Source organism: Brienomyrus brachyistius, chromosome 11, assembly GCF_023856365.1.
Source record: "Brienomyrus brachyistius isolate T26 chromosome 11, BBRACH_0.4, whole genome shotgun sequence".
Lineage (NCBI taxonomy): Eukaryota > Metazoa > Chordata > Actinopteri > Osteoglossiformes > Mormyridae > Brienomyrus > Brienomyrus brachyistius.
In genome coordinates this window covers 28157302-28176099 of record NC_064543.1, presented here as the reverse complement: position 1 = coordinate 28176099, position 18798 = coordinate 28157302, and the positions used below count along the sequence as shown (strand labels likewise).

Below are 18798 nucleotides of genomic sequence, written 5' to 3'. Positions count from 1 at the left end.
TTGTTGGATGTTTGAGCCCTCTTGTTGCATTGGTCTGGAATGGATGTCTAATACAGTGAATTTGTAACTGATATATATGCAATAGACAGAATTTCAGTGCATCTGCAGAATATACTGTAAGAAATCTCATGTGACAAAACACATGTCAGTAAATGGAAGCACATACAGTGTATGGACCCAAATTCAATCAGGTTTTAGTTTGTTGAAGATGACGTACCTGTCAAGCAGCTCCCAGTCCTCCCCTCCCCACCTGTCTTTAAACTCTTCCGTGTTCATTCCCCCAATTTTGTCAAAGTCTGACTTGTAAATGCCGAACAAGCCAAAGCCATTTACTTCCCAGTACCCTAGGGGGCACATTGAGTAAAGAAGGAAAAAACAAAACAGAACAAAACACAAGCAATTAATTTCCTGTCAAAAGTCACTGGACCCAATAATGTTCTCACTTGAGATAATGCTCTTAAAGATGCTGGAGCCATTGGCTTTGGAATAATTAACTGCCAGTGGCAGGCAGGAAGAGCAGTGTGAGAGTGGATGGCTACTGAATCACAATCAAGTCATAAAGGGTGCTTCATGAAGGACCGTGAGAACGTGGATCCCTGTGAAACTGTGTGGGAGTGTGTGTCCTTAAGAGCTGTTCTGTTAAGTCTCAACTGTGGGCCCTGCCAGTTCCTGTCACGTGAGGCCATACTAGGAGGCAGTGTGTGTCTCTGAGTTTATTACCATCAGGCTCCTGGGGGGAGCTGCCACAGGCCAGTCTCATGACGATGGGCGCAAAAGCCAGCAAGCCCTCGATGCAATGCTTCCTTATGCTCTCCAGTATGATGAGGGGGAAGTGGATGTGCAGGTCACACAAGAAGACAATACTGTGACTATCCTGAGAAGCACAGAGGCACACAACACAGAGTATGCACTCAGTATTTGCAAAGGATACCTTTTAAGTTTTTATTATAGGTACTGTTTGAGGTGAATGTATCTATAGACTGTGATTATGGATTATGGAGTTTCAGCTCATCTCACTTGCTGCAATCGAATGTGTCAGGTTGGAAAGAGTACATCAACAAAAAAGTGAATCACATTTTAATTTGGAGTTTCTATTAATCTATTTTCCATGACTACTTAAAGAGTCACTGGAAGCCTCAAGCTTGTCCTAGGAAGTGTAGGTGCAAAGCAGGGAAACACCCTGGATGATAAGGCATAGACATAATCACACACTATGGGCCACTAATTCATCCTACCTACTAGTTTTAAAACATGTGAACTCCACACCCCAAAGCCAGGGATGGAACTGGAACCCCATCATTAGAGGTGTGACACGACAATGCTAACCACTGGAGCACTGTGCATTTTCTGTACACACACACACACACACACACACACACACACGCACGCACGCACGCACGCACATCCTTAACCCCTACCCAGGCCTAACCTTAACCATGAGTAACCAAACAAAATACAAGACTTTGGCATTTTTAGTTTTCTAATTGCAATCACAGATTTTTATAAAATTGAGGTTATCCTTGTAGGGACCAAAAAAACTATATAATAATAATGATAATGAACATTGCAAACGTATAATGTTTGTTATTAATGTATATTAAAGCTGGTCAGATACACTCTATGGACAAATATACTGGGACACCTGACCATTACACCTACACAAACTTTTTATGGCATCCCATTCTAAATCCATAGGCATTAATATGGAGTTGGTCACCCCTTCGCAGCCATAACAGCTGCCACACTTCTCAGAAAGAGTGTGTCTGTGGGAATTTTTGCCCATTCATCCAGAAGAGCTTTTGTGAGGTCAAGCACTGATGTTGTACGTGAAGGCTTGGCTTGCAGTCCCTATTCTAGTTCATCTCAAAGGTGTTTGATAGGGTTGAGGTCAGGGCTCTGTGCGGACAGTCAAGTTCTTCTACACCAAACTCCCCCAACCATGTCTTTATAGATCTTGCTTTGTGCACTGCTAGAACAGAAAAGGACCTTCACAAAAACTGCTCTGTTACTTTACATGGGCAGTCACTTTGTGGCTGAGTTTCTGTTGTTCCTAGATGCTTCCACATCACAATAATACCACTTATAGATGACTATGAAATATGTAGCAGTGAAGAAATTTCACAAACTGACTTATTGCATAGGAGGCATCCTATGACAGCACCACACTTAAATTCATGGAGCTCTTCAGAGCGATCCATTCTTTCACAAATGTTGGTACACTTGACTGCAAGACTGGGTGCTTGATTTTATACACCTCTGGCAACGGGTCTGGATGAAACACCTGAATTCAATGATTAAGGGGTGTGTCCCAATACTTTTGTTTATATAGTGTCTGTTAGGATGTTAAGGTATACTTACATGCTGCTTATGAATGGTCTATGAATGTATTATAAATGCATTAAGGAGGGGCATTGAATGTTCTCCGAATGCATTATAAAGGTATCATGAAGGTGCAGTTAATGTAAAGTGTTACCCAAACTAGAAATACATATGATGCTTCATGGCCTGTTTCCATAAATGATACAGTTTCCCTGTTCCCCAGACACAGAGGGAAAAAATGATTAGGAACAGCAAGCATCATAAATTAGTGCTCATTTTACTCAGTAAAAACCTTCCCCTGGGAAGTCTGGCTTCCTTGATGACTCTCACCTTGACAGAATCCACTCCAACTTGCAAGCCTGCAGACCGCTCGAAATTCCCCTCACGTCTCAGGTATTCATATCTGCCAAAAGCACACAAACAGTCCCTTTGCTCATTCATTTTAATCACATGAATGATGCCTACAAATAATAGCATCTACATAGAAACTCATGCAGATAAAGAGGAAAAAAAATCTCATTTGATACCTCAGTCATTATCTCATTTGCCACACTTATAGTAATTAACGTCTGGCAGGATTCACCTGGGCACCGTGCTGTCCTTGAGGGCCTGCTCCACGTCCATGTCATCACTTTGGAAGTCAACTATAATGATGCTGAAGTTGTCATCCTTGGTCTCATGGTACAAAAACTCCATGTCAGAGATGAACTGCTGTACCCAGCGTGCCTGGTTCTTTACTACAGAGAGAGAGAAACAAGATGAGATAAGGGCTGTAGGTCAGGACTCTGGTAAGTAGGTTACTCGTTCAAATCCCATAGCCAGCAAATTGATTTCACTGTTGGGCCCCTGAGCAAAGCCCAGGAACTTGCTGACCCTGCTTTCTCAACTGCATGTCATTTTGAATTAAAGCATCTGATAAATCACTGGCAAATGAAGACAATAACTCTGGATGCTACTATACTGTAGGACTACCATAACTTATATAGCCATAGAAACACAGTCTCAAGCAAAGAAGTAATAGAAAAGTGCTCAATTAAACATTCAGGCAGCTCCAGGTAATGTACCTGACCTGTTTCATTAAAGATATCACATAGGGAACTGTTGGAGTACCTTTATAAAGTTCCAATGAAAGTTGTGAAGTTACTTGTAAACACAGCATCTACCAAGATGTTTTGTTACGGTATTAACTACACACCTGGCACCACAAAATGAATCATGACATCATGCCTCCACTTCAACGTGTCCGGCTGGCACAGCAGGGGCTTGACGTAGGCCGTGCTTGCTAGAGGGGTAACGGGAGATGGGGCACCCTGGACACTAGGAAGGGACCCTTCCTGTCTTGTCACATTCGAGAGGCCGTGAGCTGAGGTGCCGGTGCCCTCGCTGTTATCCTGGCCATCCTCAGGGTGACCGGGGTGCTGCAGAAGGTAGATGTACTCGGAGAGGCGCACCACCTTCTTACCACGCTCCATCAGCTCCAGCTCCACCAGGTAACGATTCCCTCGGGCTGAGTCGCGCCTCTTTTCTACGTTGATGATTCTGAGCAATGTGTAGATCCTGTTTGTGAGACAAGATATTCTTACGAACTCATGACAAGCAAACTAGCAAGTAGCTTTTACCTCATCACATTCAACCACAGTTTGACGTTGGTCTGGTTAACTCCATTTTTAAACACTTTGTTAACACCATAAGCCAGCTGCCTCACCTGCCATTCTGCTCATTGAGCTTCTCTATGTACTGGGCCAGCACGTCCACCACCTCGCTCTCTCCCAGCTGCAGGTTGCCGGACACATTGCAGCGCAAGTCGTTCCAGTCAGAGCGTAGAACCTCAAAGTCCATGGTGTTGACAGAAAACGTGCGCTGCCAGTTGATGGCCTCCTCTGGCCAATTGGGTCGGGCTTCAGGCTCTTCGTAGCTGTACTCAGACAGGCCCCCTTCTTCTGGGCCCTCCCCCGGCTCAGGACCCAGCTGCTCCTGGGACTCAATTTCTGAGGTCTTTGTTGAGACAATAATGCTGTCTGCTGTGGGAAGGGTGCCCACAGAGGAATTGAGGCTAAGGGTTTTGAGGCTTGTTGGAGTAATTGTAGAAGTTTCCCCATCAAGCAAGATGGAGGTAGTGTTTCTAGTGCTAATAGTGGAGGCTGGAGCCTCCTCTTTTTCTGCCTGGAGATACTCTATCCTCCTCTGGTGGTGTCTTGTTGAGGTTACCTTGTTAGATATCTTGGTGACTGTGTGGCTAAAATTTCCACCTAATAAAGAAGTCTTGCTGTTCCTTTGAGAGGATTTAGGCCACAACTTGGGACCTCGGGCTGCACCTCTTTCTCTTTTAGGTCTGGTTCTCAAATTGACCAGCTTGGTGGTCTTGCCATTCTGATACAGGAAGAGTCCGGGGAAGATCTCCCTTGCGTGTTGGTGGACAAGGCCCCTTCTGCTATTGGACGGCCGAGGCCGGGTGACGTAAATATGGTTCTCTTTACTCTTTGTAGCAAAGTGTGTGCCGTTTGCTCTTGGACTAGTGGACATGCTCCGGCCTCCATTAGCAGATAAGCTGAGGGTCTCCTTGGCCTTGCCAGTCAAGGCTGGCAGTGGACTCCTGTGGTAGAAATGCCGAGCTGACTTACTAAGCCTGGAGACAGGTTCTGTGGCACCTTTTCGGCTCAGCTCCCCAGACCCTGTTCGGGCCCAGGAAAGGGTGCGGCCTCGTACTGCCACAGTCTTGCTGAACGCAAGTTCCTGGCCATGCTCTGGCAGCTCTGCGCTCACAGGGCCCTGTGGCTCTGCAGGCGCTATGCTGCCTCTCCTTTTTCCATCCAGCTCATGTTCCGAAGAATGCCGGCCCTGCTGGTCGGGCACAGGTCTCGCTTTGCCCAGCCTGCTGGCTGCGGATGGGAGCACAGTTCCTACGGAGGCCTTAGGGTTCAAGGGGCCGCCCTGCTCCCCCGCCCTTAGTGGCTTTGTGTCTCCTCCTGTGGGCTCATCCTCCGAAGCAGCTCCTTGCTCCTCCTCCAGAAACTCTGAAAAATAAAGGAAGAATAAAGGCACACAAGTGGCAGGCAGCTGGCGGTTACTCTCTTTAATTACTGCCTAGTCCTCTAATATCCCAGAAAGCATGCACAAATGGTTTTAGGCAGATGGAGCGAGAGCACAGCTGTAATAATAGTGCCTTGGTTTTGGCACTTCGGCAATCAGGTCCTTCCTGTCTCGCCTACTCTCCCCGATCCAAGCATACACACCATCTGTGTTAGCAAAGAAGTACGGCCTGTCGTCCTCTTCCTCATCCATCTTCATGTATTTGTAAAAGCCAAACCTGTTAGTGTGGACGAAAAGAAAACATGAAGTTGGGCACTGACAATTCAACATAAATCTAAAAGTCCTTTGGATAATGGCAGTGGGGATGTGTTTGTGATTCAGAAGTTCTGCTGGTGTGCATCACCAATGAACAATACAACTTCATAGAGTAAACATGACAGTATTGTTCATTTCTTAATTGCGGTTTATATCGACATGACTTCCTTATAGCAAGCTGCTTACTTCTCCAGGTATATGGGCGATTCTCTGTAGAAGCACTTGTTCTCTTTCTCCATGTGGGTAAGTCGTGTGAAGTCATTGGGATAGACGAATGAAAGGTACACCTATAGAAACAACAAATCATTATGGTATAGTCCCATTCCATTAGATACAGTAGGCTCCTATTGCTTTAACTTAATGAAGCGATGGTAATGCATTTTTAATTTTTTATTTATTTTTTTTTTTTTTGGTGCATTGTCAGGGACTGATCAATAGATGGCAGCAGCCCCCCAATTCAGACATTGCCACGAGCAGAAGTATGGAGAAATTGTAAGGACAAAAAAAGTAATTTCAGGGATTCTCATCTTTTTTTTTAAATTCACGTGTGGCTTGGTATTTTGTTAAAGCTAATGAGCATTTCTCAAGCGCTGTGATAAATGCAATTAGACAGCATTAACTCCATAAACAGGGCGTTTTCAAGCTTGACGGTGAAGGATTTGCTTCCAGTGAGGGAATCATTACTATAAACTGTTTGAAGCTTCTTGTTAAGGAACTTATCAGCAGATGTCATGAGCCAATACTGATGCATTATGATTTTTTTAAGGTATTCTGTGACAGTGTACAATTATGTAAGATACATGAGGCAAAAAAGCCATTTAAATACTGTGATTTTAGACTTAGTAGGAGCATCCGTTAGATATTTCCTCACAGAGTGTGCAATGCACACACACACACACACACACACACACTCACACACACTGACAGTTCGCATGACGTGACTCACAAACTGCAGGCCCTGGTAGCGTGCGATAGGGAAATCCTTCAGCACATAGGAGGGGGAGTAGGCGCAGGTGGGCAGCACGTCCTTGAGACGCGCCACTTCGATCATGGGAGCTGTGGGTGACAGCGTGTGCGGGATGAAGACATGATCAAGCAATGTGGTCAAAGAGTGCAAAAAAAGCACTGCACTGCCTTTTAGCACGTTACGGCTCTCTTCACACAGCACTTAGCAATTCATCTTATGTCTCTGAAGAGTCATAATGTATCACAGTAAGCAAAAAACAGATATTATCCACCATATCAGACACCAGTCGATTATAGTGAGCAACACTGCAACACAATACCAAATGAATAATTAAATTCAGGCACCATGGACTTTATTAATGCTATTTAGCTGAAGAGTATGTACTGATGTGTTTTACACAGAAACCGGATTTACCAAGTCCTGTTATAAAGCTGACTAGTTATTAACCAGCTCTACATGCTCATTAGTAGCTTCACCCAGCATATCTTCAGTGCCCAGCAGTGTTTACCTCCCATTGCTGTTCTTTCAGAGACAATTTCTTTCTTCTTTCATGCCCCGACAGTGGAATATTCTTATAGGAAAATTGTCCAGCTAGCAGTACTTCTGCCCCAAGGATTTCAATAATTCATAATCTCCCCCCCACCCCCTACAAGCCTCCATACAGCGATTAACTTGCTACCACATCTATGTCCACCACAGGTTTTTGTCACCTCACACCCACTCACTGTCGATGTGATTAAAGTCAGCACTGTCACAGTGGCGTTTACATGTAATCTGCAGCCACCGTGTCTCCATACGGCAACTCCGGATGAAGGCGATGCGCTGCGGGAGCGAGAAGGAGTTACTCACTGCTGTAGAAGGTATCCCTGGGGTCAGGTTTCAGCATGTCAGCGCCATGGCGACCAATTGCACGGGATGCCCACGGCATGCGGCTGTGGCTGGCCAGGGTCTGCGGGATGTGAGCCACGTTGTTCATCTTCAGGCTGGACTCGTCTGACAGGAAGACAGGCAGAACATAGCATAATAATAATATCCACTTAGGCCTTAATATCGCCTTCATTTGCTGTTATGCCAATTTCATGCCAGCACACCCTGCAGCTACAGTAATTAGAGGACAACTTTCTTCTTAAAGTTTTTTATACTTAAACATTTAAAAAAGAGAGTTCCTTCAGAATATGGCTGCCAAAATGTTATTAGACATACTCTAGTAGGTGGAGACAGGAAGAAAATTTACAACAAAATCATCATCAAATATTTGCATTTACACACAGCGCATGAAAAATGGGACTCTGGGTGAAATGGTAGGTAAGGAGGAGAAATGCTGACACCTTTCGCTGAGTCCTTTCCTGAGCTTGAAAGCAGTGAGATAAAGCGGACCATGTCATTTCGGGGGGGCTGAGAAGGATCATGAAGATCATACTCATCCTTTGAATGGATGCACCCGGGCCGCTGAAGAAAACTCGGTACATTTAATCCTGCTCATCTCTAGCCTGGGTTTTCAGGCGTGATCTATAAGGCATTAGGGGGAATTCGACAGCAGGGCTTTTCTCAATGAATAAAAAGACTAAATCACTCTGCCTCAGACAGAGTTGGAGAGCCTGGTATCGTTGGTGTTAAAAAAAAGACAGAATAAGTTATTTGGTGGTTGTTTAAAAGAATTTGGAATATTAACCCTTTTATTTAAGCATTCCAGTCCTTTTCAAGAATACATCCCATATCCAGCTTGTTCAGAAACAAATCTATACTGGCTCAGCTCAGACTGAAGGCAGAAAGGCAATAGAACATCTTAGGAAATACATCATCTGTTTTATCAAATATGTAATATGTCTTTGTGTAATAAAATTTCATTTTGAAGGCAAAGAGTCACAGTGTATTGTGGGGGGACATGATTTGCTATCAAAAAGTCGAGGCTCAGCGACAGAAACTGCGTATATTACTCTATGAGCGCAGAGGCCATTAAAGGTAGCAAATATCAAACATCACTCACCTCTCTCCTTTATTACAGTGTGCCAGACGTTCTATTAAGTCGCTGAATTGTGGTCAGTCCTCAAAGCACAGTGTGTTCACATCAGAGAATTACATAAAAATGAATATTGCTAGCTTGGAAGGTATCATAAATGTTTACTTTGCTTGGTAAGTCAGTTTTATTTGAAGGGACCTGGAGCAGCAGAATGATCAAACTACCGCAGAACACGCAGCTTACTGTAAAATCTGGAGAAATTATTATTTTTAGTTTATTTTTTTGCAATTTCCCAGACATGTAAAGTCACAAACCAAAATAGCAGAAAAATACAAAAAGATTACCTGTGTAAAGGGAGATATAGGCGGAGTCAATAACCTCATACTTCAGTCCGGGCAGAAAGGGACGCCACTAAAAGAGGGAAGAGAACAGGGGATAGAGCAGCTCCTGAGCTGAAAAGCACGCATCTTGAACATTAATACTGATAAGTGTACTACTGAAGCTCATACACTGGCACTGATACCGCTAAAGTATTGACATCAAAACATTAAACTTCACATTTTCAGCATCAACAAAGCGAGGCTCACACATCGAGTAGCATGACGAGCCACCATGAAGCCACCACCCACAAACAGCCTCCCATCAGCACCACATCGGCCCCAAAACCACCCCTAACGAATGTGAAGGCCGAGGCTTGCAGATACCAATTGCCCCAAACAGGGGGTGGGACTGTTTACCCTGGCAGAGTTTAAAGCCCACCTTAAAAAAGGTCAGGAAAAACCTCTACCAGCCTGTTTGGGGGAGAGGTACTTGCCCGTGAGCTAGTGACCACTGCACACTCATCTCTACAACCTTTACATATCTCCCCATATTCCTTACACAGATCACACCCCTGCAGGGGTATATTGCTGTACCCTCATCTCCCATGCTTTCTTGCTGCCACAATAAGAAAACATGTCTTTTGAATCTCCAGGCATATTTTTCTCCTTGGCTTCTAAAAGACAATTATTTGTAGGAAACTGTTTCAATTATACACGTAGGGCAATGCATTATGCAGGCCACATTTCTATCAACAATATTCTGGGAATACAATAGCCCGTATCACTTCCCATCATCCTGGATGTGGGTCAAAGAAGACAAGTCATTTTCCACAATAATGGCTGGAGGCAGAAGAGATCTGCTCTGTTCAAGCAAATACAGTCAGGCGGTTGATGCTTTACAGATGGTAAAGACGTCTTCTTTTGCTCTTCATTCATTACTGATAATAGTATCTATTCACAAGCTCTGCTTTACCGAAAATGGGCAAGTAGTAAAACATTTAGGGAAATCTCTGCTTTCAGGGGTGAGAAGGACTGTGGAGTTATCACAGCTGGTGGTAACACTTTACTTGAGGGGGCTCAAATAACTTTCTTACTATTCAGTTACTACTCAAGAAGAAATCATGAACTAATACAGTTCTTGCATGAAATACATAAACCGTCATGATTGTTTATATATAAACATGGCTGCATAGTATTCTCTTTTTTAGAGGACATTGCCTTTTTTTGTTTAATTTACTGATGATATTAGGAGTGGGTTGGTGGGGGGAGGGGCACCACTCCAGCTTGGATCATTTGCTTACTGTGAAAAAGCATTTTTCTCATGTGTCTGTGCTGGCTTATTACATTTCGTTTAGGTCCGTACCATTCGCGGCATATTTCATGGCTTTGCCGTTCCTTCTTCCATTCGGCTTTCATGCAGATGGCCCTTCTTGGCTCATAATTAACTTTTTTTTTTTGGAACACGGTGCTGTCCAGCTCTCTACCTTTGCCGCAGTTATACGGAAACCACGGCCTGTTCTCACCAGTGAAATCCTTGCACAAAAGCACACACACCTGGCTGACTTGTGAAAAGAGGGATTTTTGTAAAGAAGAAAAGAAAACTGATCTCAGGCTTTAAGACAAAGTCCCTATGTACAGCATATGTCCCTATGTCCACGGCATTTAGCGTGTAATTAAAAAATCAGGTATCTTACATCTTCTGATAAAAAGAGAACAGCGGCAGTTGTAGGAGTAAAGTGATGCACTTGGAGATACTGTTTAAGATAAGTCAAAGTAATTTCATACTCCTTACTTTAGGGTATGGCTTCCACGTATGTTGCTTGAATTATTGGAAATACTGCCATTAGGATAACTACTATTGCAATTATTATTTCTGAATGTTTCAAACCATGCCGGATGTCTGCACATATCAAAAACCACAGAATGTGTTAATCACAAGTCATTTTTCAGGCTAAGTAACTGCTATACTGTATGCTTTACAGTGTCAACTCAAGTGCACATTCCAGACTTTAACAAAGTTATTTGCATACATTTCAGGTTCAGCATGTAGAAATTACAGCACTTTTTATACATAGTGCCCCTATTTCAGAGCACCATAATGTTTGGGACATATCAATGGTGTGCATATTAAAGCAGTCATATTTAGTATTTTGTTGCATTTCCCTTGCACTTAACAACTGCTTGAAGTCTGTGATTCATAGACATCACCAAGTGCTGAGTATCTTCTCTGGTGATGCTCTGTCAGGTCTCTAATGCAGCCACCTTTAGCTGCTGCTTGCCAGCACCTGTGGCAGCCGTACACGCCGCAGCCATAACATCCTCTCCGCCATGGTTAACAGATGAGCTGGTATGCTTTGGATCTTGGGCAGTTCCTTTTTGTCTCCACACTTTCCTCCAGCTATCACTCTGCTACACGTTAATCTTGGTCTCACCTGCTTAACCTTGTCCAGAGTTCTGCAGGCTCTTTTAAGTACCATTTCACAAATTATACTCTAGCAGTCCTGTTTTATTGGCTAAGTAGTGATTTACATCTTGCAGTGCTGCCTCTGTATTTTTGTTCATGACCATGGTGAGGATTATTCTGCCATCAGCAGTGGAGGTCCCCCTGGGCCTATCAGTCCCTCTGTGATTACTGAGCTCACCAGTGCATTCTTTCTTCTTAATGATATTCCACACAGTTGATATTGGTAATACTAAGGCTTGACTGATGTCTGTAAAATTCTTTTTCTTGTTTTTTAACTTCAGAATAGCTTCTTTGACTTTCATTGGCATAGCTCTTCTTTTCATGTTTAACAATGGCAACTATAGACTCCAAATGGTAGAAGAAAGCCTTGGTATCTTACCTCTGCATTAATAAAGCAATGAAGCACACCTGAGTAATCACAACCAACTGTGAAGCCACATGTCCCAAACATTATGGTGCTATGATGTGAAATGCACTATATATAAAAACTGTAAAAATTGTGAAACTGAAATGTATACAAATCACTTTAAAATACACTTCAATAACTCCTGGATTGTTTGATTTGAAATTTTAAACTGTGGAGCAGAGGGGTAAATCAAGGAAAAATGTGTCTTTGTCCCAAACATTATGGAGGGTACTGTAGATGTGATCTTATCAAACAAAGGGGACTCAGATGGACACCGCTGAGCTTCACACCACACTGCATGTGAGATCCCCTCAGTCTCATCCCACAGCAATCCCAGGCTCTAGCTGCTGCACAATGCCTTCCCCGCATTCAGTGCCCTGGTACCACACAACTAGCTACTAACTTCAGCCTGGAGAACAGCGTCTATGCAGGTCAATACTACACAATCTGGGATCTGCAACTGTGATCCATGCATAATTACAGCTAGACTACTAACGGGTGATTCATGTTATAGACAAGACCTTTAGATGAGCAGAGGAAGAAAAACAGCATTACCCATTAGCTAGTAACATGGCGAGTGTAATTTCACATTTTTCCTGTTTTTTTTTTCTGTCACCTGCTAATTTACTTCATGACATGTTGCACAACCCCATACTGACATTCACCAAGGGGAGGTCCACGCCTTCAATCACCATGAGAGTGAGGACGGGAGGGATGCCCTTCGTGTCTAAATACAGCCGGCGTCCCAGCAGGCTGTGCCTGTGTAGGTCTCTCTCTCATCTGAGAGCATGGGTATTTCTTTAGGAATGGGGCACATTCCACATACTTAGGACGTGTTGTATTTGACCCTCAAATTTTGAGGGACACAAATCACAATAAACCACAACAGATAACTACCTAATAATCAGGCTGCCTGAACTAGATTGATGAGTTTAAATGTGAGTAATAAGACACAAGGCCAGGTATGGAGTTTGATGCCACTGAGCTAATGTGGCAGCGTGGGAAAATTGTTTTTCCTGATAAATGGATGTCTGCTCCGATTTATTATGGCGTCTCGCTAATTTATTTGTGAATAAGCTGTGGTAAATCTGTTTTATCTGAAAAGATTTAACTATATCCTGACGGTAAATCAAAGGCAGGTTGTGTAGCAGTGTGTGAGGGAGACTGTGCTCAGGATTTATGTGTGACCCCCCACTGCAGATCACCAGCATTTCCATATAAACAAACTGAAATGACTTCCTCTATCATTTCATATTTTGCCTCAGGAGCAAAAGACAAAAAGGGAAGTATAAAAGGTAGCTTAATAACAGTCTCAAACAGTTACAAACAACAGGATTTAGAATAAGAAGGATCAGTTGAAAAGATGTATGAAATCTATGAGAAGTAGCCCAATACACAGATACAATATCAGGGCATCCTATATGGATTCTTACATAAGAGTGTAATAATGTATGGAATGGTCCATTGCATAAAATTGTGGGGGCAGGGACCTGGGGTAGAAGGGTTTCTGTAATGTATTTGCCTTGTATCTATAATAAGAAGGCAAAGATAATTAAGAAGCTAAATGTCATTTCAGGATTTTTACTATACAGTAGCTCTAATACATAACAAATGCAAACATAGAAATCCTTTCCAAAAGTAAATCACCCCCATCCTAGGAAAATACAGCCTTCCTTGTTCTTAACACAATGCACTCAGAGAGCGGAGCTGTCTTATGTCCTTTATTATTAGGACTGATCTCATCATTGCGGGGGGATGTATAATCACGGAACTCATAGAGAAGAGAAGACAACAGTCTCTCACTCTGCTCGCACTTCAGCAGGACAAGAGTCTTTGCTGAGTGATTACATGGGCCGGGACTGAGGGAGACACGCCCAAGACACAGCACTCAAAACCAGGCCTTTTTTAAACAGAAATCAGAGGAAATCTTTTTCAAAGCATGGGGAGAAACATAGTCCAAAACTGTGGGATCTACCCAAATGTTCACTGCTTCATGCTGATACTCCTGGTACATCATTAAAAGCAGCCCAGAACATGTTTTTTAGAAATATGGCTTTGCCCATTCATGTATTTTCAAAAGAAATGTTCTCAAGCTTAAAAGCGAGACCGGGTGTTTGATTCCATTCTGTCGGGACTGAAAGGTCATCCACCAAAGAGCTCAGTGCCACCATGTGCGCATGCTGTGATTTTTGCAGAACTGCACTTGCCATTCATGTAAGTTCTGTTCAGGTCAAAAGCTCAGGTAATGTTTATATATCCAGAGGAGCACTATTTCTGAAGCCCTCGAAGGACCTACAGTAGAAGGACCAGAACAAGATGCTATTCATTTTTCAGCCAATCAACTTACCCCAACCTCCACGTGGTCAGACCCCTTATCATCTTGCTTGTGCAAAACCTCAAAGTAGTACCGCCTGGAATACATCAAGCTACAGAGAAGAGGGGAGAGAAAGACAGATTTTAATCAAAATTGGAAAGGGATTATAGAGATCAGTCAGTTTTCCTTTTTTATTCCCAGCGTAACGCACTGAATCTTCTATTAATGGAAAAGGATGCATAACTATTGACTGGAAGGTTTGATGGAATCCAGGTTTTAAATAAGGGAACTGATGTATTTAACCTGTTTAATGAAGCTACTCAAAACCTAAACTTCACATAAAGAGCCTGTTACTTTTATCAACAGCCATATGTCTACAGAGAGACATTAAGTATTCAAATAGCCCCCTGTTAAACCCACACCTGCTTCTTTAGCAGAGCCGGCAATAGGCAGTACTGCTAATCAAAGGCCTCTCTGGATGCCTACAGGCTGGTCTTTGTAACATACACCATTGATTTAACATATCTACATAAGTCACACAGATCATTAGTTTCCTTCAGATGGTGGAATACAGTCCATGAAACATTACTGTGAATGAGAACGGTGCCTGTCAGCACCAATCTGGAAGGCAGGTTATAAACCTGATTGCAGTTTAATGAAATTAGCACCACGAGTCAAGGATCAGGCTCCATCTTACACGTCAAACTACGCCTGGCTCCTCCACCTTATTCAATTTCTTTAAGGCAGACACCCGCCATTGAGTTCCTAATATCATTTCAGCAGCATGAAATGCAGTATTTACAAGCATACCTCACATCATGACACCTATTGTTGCACAATGTACTGTAATCATGTGTATTCACGTGCCCATAATAAATCACTGCATTTTTTAAGGAAGTTTTGTTTTTGTTGGAAGCTCAGTTTGGCCCCATTTAGGTTTATGCTAAGTAACTTGCTGTGCCGGTTGTGCTTGAATGTGAATTTACACACAGTAACACATAGTTTGCATCAGAGAATGCCCCATGCAGAATTCAAAGACTTATAAACATGCAAAAACAGCTACTATGAGCTCCCGTGTAAGTGAATCCCTGCAGGCTCATCTGATCACTGTAATGTTTTATCAACTGGTCTGATTTGGTCTTCAATACCAAATAATCAAGTTGCAGAACTTGATTCCAGATGACAATGGATTTTACAGTAACGTGCAGAACAGAAAGCAGATTTAATTTTTAACAGCACACAAAAGTGGGTGAGAGTTAGGTGGGAGTGGGAATGATGTAAATACTAAGCAATAGAACATACTATTTCTGCCAAAGTCAAACACTTCAAATGTGAAATACATAATCATTATTATTATGGCCATTCTTACAGGAGGGGACAAAGATGTCATACGTAACAATCCTCTGTCTGTTGAATTTTATTGGCCAAGCAAGGTGAAGTATGATTTCAAATCCATTAACTCTGATTAATGGAGATACACTCTGATAAATATCATTTGTTGTGGAAAGACATTGGGATGATTCTCCTGACATAGTGGCAACAAAGAAAAAGGTATATGTTGTGATTTTGTGGGGTTGTCAATCAAGACATTTTCCTTCAGGAATTGTAAAAATGGGAAGCTTTAGTTCTGTCACCTCATGCCTAGAGGAATGGCGGCTTAGATTGCAACCTGCCCTGCACACTCTCCCAAACGTTCCTCTACAGGAAAGTCATTTTTCCCACAGCAGCCCAAATTCATACAATGAGGTGAAGTGGTATCTATAAAATGCCCATACTGTGTGTGTGTGCGTATGTGTGTGTGTGTGTATGGGGGGTAGGGGTTATTTATATATTACACCGTGGGGAAACTCAATTTTACAAAAACCTGTGTGTAATTAAAGAACTAAAAATGGCAGAAGGTTTGCATTGTGTTTGGTTACTAAGGGTCAAGGCTAGGGCTGGGTAGGGGTTAAGGTTGTCATTGCTGGGATTAGGGATTTTCTCAAATGGGACGGTCCCAACAAATATGTGAATATAAATGTGTGTGTGTTTGTGTGTGTGTGTGTGTGTGTGTGTACACCCCTGTCTTGTACCCCATGCTGCCTGGGATAGGTTTCAGCCCCCCAGTGACTCATTACAGTATAAGAGATTGGAAAATAGATGGATGGAACTGGTAAGAAATGAGGGAATGTGAGAAGAACAGTATGAGTATTTCATAACAGGTTGCCTCATCTGTCAGTTCTGTGACCTTCACCCCCCCCGCCCCCCAGCCCATCTCCACAGGTGGAATGCCAATAAATGAACACGCCATAAGGCAAGATAATAAGCAGTTCGTGTTAATAGAGCTGTGCGTTGCCCTGGGCAATGTCAGGTACCATCCTTCTGTCTCCTTGTTTCACACACACACACACACACACACACACACACACACACACACACACACGCACACACACACACACACACACACATGTAGGGTATACCTATCCTTATGGGGCCCGCTCATTCACTTCTATGGGAAAAATGCTAACGCTAACTATGACAACCTTAACCCCTACCCAGCTCTAACCATAACAACAAGTAACCAAGCAAAATACAAGGGTTTTTGCATTTGTAACTTTTTCATAGCAGTCAATGAATTTTACAAAATAGAGTTTTCCCTTATGGGGACCAGGAAACCGGACATTGTGTCCCCATAAGGACAGGTATACCCGCTCACACACACACACACACACACACACACACACACACACACACACACACACACACACACACACACACACACACACACGTGTTGGTGTCCCTATCTAAATGGGGACCAACCATTCATTTCTATGGGAAAAATCCCTAATCCCAATCACAACACCCTTAACCCCTACCCAGCCCTAACCTTAACCATAAATAACCAACCCAAATACAAGAGTATTGGCATTTTTACTTTTTTGATTGCATTCACAGATTTTTATAAAACTGAGGTTATCCAAATGGGGACCTCAAAAGATGCCCCCAAAAGTTGGGAAATTTCAGGTTTTACAGTACTACACTTTGGGGACAATTTGGTCCCACAAATATCGGTGATGTGATGTGGCATGGTAAGGGAGGTGTCAGCCCAGGTGCGACGCAGCAGCAGTGACCGCAGTATTCTGACCCGGGGGGGAGTGCAATATGATTGGAGAGGGTAGTGATGGTCAATACAGTATGGAGGCGAATATGATATTTTTAACAAGACAAAACCAAACACTTGCTTGTAGGCCTAAATCTTAAAACAAAAACTGTTTTTACTTAAAGAAAAAATAGTACAATAAAAAACAAACTGCACTGCACTGCAGATTCTTCCTCCCTTTCCTATGAACATAAGAACAAGTTGGTGATTCTTCTCCGTTCACAGGCAGAGAGCTTGCTCTTGTGCACAATGGCTTACAATAGTCACAATAAACTCAATGTAGGCTCCATAAAACAAAAGCGACAAATACAACAAAACTGTAACAAGTAATATCTAACCAGTTATAGGCTTAGTTATATTTATTTGCCCAAAAAGAACTTACTGCTAATTAACTTTACCATAGCTAAAACCATGACTTGGTGCGATATACATCATTTTGAAAACGGCCAAACATATTATATTTAATGAAATTCTTTTAAATGAACCAAATAAACTTACTATTCTACATTAATAAATCGGATTTTACCAATGCAAAGATGTTAGAAACAATACATCTCGAGTTCATCCCAAATTTTTATCGGTGCACGGGGCAGTTGCACAGTGAGCTTTTATTTTGGTGCACCAATGTCAATCGGTTATCTGACCACTCCTATTGTAAAGTGTGAGGCTGACCTTTGTGTGTCTCACTCTCAGTGTCAATATGCGTACTATAAAGTGTGAGGCTGACCTTTGTGTGTCTCACTCTGAGAGCGTGAAAGTGTGCCTGTAAAGTGTGACGCTGACCTTTGTGTGTTTCACTCTCAGTGTCAAAGTGTGCCTGTAAAGTGTGAGGCTGACCTTTGTGTGTCTCAATTTGTGTCAATGTGCGTACTATAAAGTGTGAGGCTGACCTTTGTGTGTCTCACTCTCAGTGTCAATGTGCGTACTATAAAGTGTGAGGCTGACCTTTGTGTGTCTCACTCTCAGTGTCAATGTGCGTACTATAAAGTGTGAGGCTGACCTCTGTGTGTCTCAGTCTGAGAGCGTGAAAGTGTGCCTGTAAAGTGTGACGCTGACCTTTGTGTGTTTCACTCTCAGTGTCAAAGTGTGCCTGTAAAGTGTGAGGCTGACCTTTGTGTGTCTCAATCTGTGTCAATGTGCGTACTATAAAGTGTGAGGCTGACCTTTGTGTGTCTCACTCTGAGAGCGTGAAAGTGTGCCTGTAATGTGTGAGGCTGACCTTTGTGTGTCTCAATCTCAGTGTCAAAGTGTGCCTGTAAAGTGTGAGGCTGACCTTTGTGTGTCTCAATCTCAGTGTCAAAGTGTGCCTGTAAAGTGTGAGGCTGACCTTTGTGTGTCTCACTCTCAGTGTCAAAGTGCGCCTGTAAAGTGTGATACTGACCTTTGTGTGTCTCACTCTCAGTGTCAAAGTGTGCCTCACTTCTGTATGACTCACGTGCAGCATGTGAAAGTCAACAGCTCAGGAAAGATGCACATCTGTCAGTTCCCTCCGCTGGTCAAAATTTAAAGCTTCTCCTGTTACAACTGGGCCATCAAAATGCATAAAGTTGAAGCCTACAGAGCA

At 42.9% G+C, this 18798-nt stretch overlaps 1 protein-coding gene across 3 annotated transcripts in view; it reads right to left on the bottom strand.

Moving 5' to 3' along the window:
- LOC125704293 (N-acetyl-beta-glucosaminyl-glycoprotein 4-beta-N-acetylgalactosaminyltransferase 1-like) overlaps nt 1-18798 on the bottom strand; it is a 91334-nt gene that overhangs the window by 2191 nt on the left and 70345 nt on the right. For all 3 annotated transcript variants that reach the window (XM_048969737.1, XM_048969738.1, XM_048969739.1), the window contains 12 exons: nt 14129-14207; nt 8936-9002; nt 7481-7624; nt 6611-6720; nt 5851-5951; nt 5553-5626; nt 4025-5333; nt 3515-3876; nt 2903-3056; nt 2650-2722; nt 721-874; nt 218-344 (listed from right to left, as the gene is read on the bottom strand). In XM_048969737.1, the coding sequence (XP_048825694.1) occupies nt 218-344; nt 721-874; nt 2650-2722; nt 2903-3056; nt 3515-3876; nt 4025-5333; nt 5553-5626; nt 5851-5951; nt 6611-6720; nt 7481-7624; nt 8936-9002; nt 14129-14207 (2754 nt within the window). The remainder of the gene's footprint in view (nt 1-217; nt 345-720; nt 875-2649; nt 2723-2902; nt 3057-3514; nt 3877-4024; nt 5334-5552; nt 5627-5850; nt 5952-6610; nt 6721-7480; nt 7625-8935; nt 9003-14128; nt 14208-18798) is intronic.